The sequence below is a fragment of the Halyomorpha halys genome, unplaced genomic scaffold, assembly GCF_000696795.3.
Source record: "Halyomorpha halys isolate HHAL.00 unplaced genomic scaffold, Hhal_1.1 Scaffold8.1, whole genome shotgun sequence".
Classification (NCBI taxonomy): domain Eukaryota; kingdom Metazoa; phylum Arthropoda; class Insecta; order Hemiptera; family Pentatomidae; genus Halyomorpha; species Halyomorpha halys.
In genome coordinates this window covers 2,179,253-2,181,451 of record NW_027111933.1, presented here as the reverse complement: position 1 = coordinate 2,181,451, position 2,199 = coordinate 2,179,253, and the positions used below count along the sequence as shown (strand labels likewise).

Below are 2,199 nucleotides of genomic sequence, written 5' to 3'. Positions count from 1 at the left end.
TATATTATAAATTAACCTTAAGAATTGTTTATTATTATCTAGGACCCAAATCAGACGTTTTACAACAGGTGCAAGTTCCTGTGGTCGAAAATGAAAATTGTACAAAGGCTTATAAAAAGATGCAATATAGTATAACAGGAAATCAAATTTGTGCTGGAAAAGAAGGCAAGGATTCGTGCCAGGTAAACTTCCTTAAGTTACAATTTTTTGATTGTTTGGATTTTTTAAAGGTTTATTTGTTAGCACAGCATCTTGAAATCTTTATGTCTTTTAAATTTTTATTTTAAAATCAATATACATAATAATATGTGCATTGCATACCAATCCTCTGTTTTAATGCATTAATTCCAATTTTCTAAGAATATTCACTTGTAGTTTTGAGTAAGTATAATACATATATATAATAACACTGTTAATTCTCAAAAATTCATTTCCTGGATTAAACGTTCGGGAATGAACTTTCTTCAAAAATTCCCAAATTTTTCATGTGGTTCTCTGAGATCATAAAGAACAGTTTTTTGTCTAAATTTTAATTTGTTAGAGTAGTGAAAAAGAGCTTTCCTGCGGATCTTAGATGTAATGCCGAACGTTTCCGAAATCTTAAAAATGTGACATAACCAGATGACCAATCCGAATTTAACAAGGCAATTATCTAACAACTTTCATCATTAACTGAGTTAGCAAAACAAACGAACTACGAAGAGATATTGGAAATTATCAACCCATTTTAAACCCGTTTTAAAAATCCAATCAATCTTCAAAGAATTGCATTAAATTTAATTGTAATTAAATTAAATACTAATCTTAAGTAAATAATATTTCCAAATTGTTGAATATGGCGTTAGCACTACCCTTATTGTTGTTAATTTGATTATAATTGTTGAAAGTGATTAATTAACTAGGTTATTTCTTTATTACTTCTAGTTCTAACTAGTACATATATAACAGTACTGAGAATGTTTGATGTACTGTGATAACAATTTGAAGTTGTTTGTCCTAATTAGATAGATGGAAAAGCAAAATCGGGAAATAACATTAACAAAAATATTTCAAAATTGCACGCGGTAATGAGAATCATAAATATACTCTGCCTCAAAATTACCCTTTTACCTTAAAAGCTGAAGAGTGACTGTTGATAGGCGGCAAAAGTTGGTATTGCCTAGTTTATGTTTTTTTTTGGTTTTTTTTTACACAGTAATCACTTTGGTTTCATGAAATTCCCTTCTGGAGACTCGCAAATTGAAAATCTCAATTGAGGAGCGTTAATGAGAAATTTTCCAATAGGAAAGTTTGGAATACGTTATTACTTTACTAGTTGCATTTGATAATATTCTTCTTTTCTAAAAGCTGCGTACTATGACCTTTAATTTTTATATATTTTTCCCTAGTAAAGAACATATTCCAAGTAAAAAAGAGGGTTTAACCGAAACTGACCGGCAATTTAAGATTTTGAGACCACAAACAAGAAATTTGACTAAAGGAAATGATTTTTTTTTTTGTTTTAATGGATCTTATAAACAGCGATGAGGTTCCTCTCATACTAAAAACAAACAATTGTTTATAAGACGCATCCTGTGATGGTGAAATGATGCAATTGTGGTAATTGTGTACCATTATAAGCAAATTTCATAGAATCAATACCGTTTTTTTTTCTAAAGAAGTCCTATTCACTCCCCCTTGAAACCTATAGATATAAAATTCATTTACACATGTCAGTTGTATACCAGTACATTATCACAATACAAATTTGTGTCACAGGCAGATTCCGGCGGACCATTGCTTCTACCTGACGCTGAGAGATATTACCAAATAGGCATCGTCTCTACTGGTTATAAATGTGGAGAGCCAGACTACCCAGGAGTTTACACTCGCATTACCTCTTACTTAGATTGGATCAACAATAACATTGAATAAAATAGTACATCATTTGAATAAAACAGTAATTTTTACTACCAATGTCTCTTTGATATTTAATTTCCTTACATAGTTGAATTTTCGGGATAATTTATTCCTATCCTTTGAACCAAAGTTGGGCAAATACTATTCGAATTACGAGAGACGAATGATTTTTTATTTTGAATTATGAATTTTCTACACGAATAATCAATTATTCGTACAAAACATATGATTAACTATCCGAATACTCTTTCATTCGTCATTATTTTACATGAATAATCTATTATTCGTACAAAACATATG

At 29.8% G+C, this 2,199-nt stretch overlaps 1 protein-coding gene across 1 annotated transcript in view; it reads left to right on the top strand.

The window, feature by feature from the left end:
- The window catches only part of LOC106677859 (venom protease), a 16,026-nt gene extending 14,074 nt beyond the window's left edge, over positions 1-1,952 (top strand). Inside the window, exons 8-9 of the mRNA XM_014416022.2 lie at positions 43-182; positions 1,759-1,952. Of these exons, the coding sequence (XP_014271508.1) occupies positions 43-182; positions 1,759-1,914 (296 nt within the window). The 3' untranslated portion in view covers positions 1,915-1,952. The remainder of the gene's footprint in view (positions 1-42; positions 183-1,758) is intronic.
- The last annotated feature ends 247 nt before the right edge of the window (positions 1,953-2,199 follow it).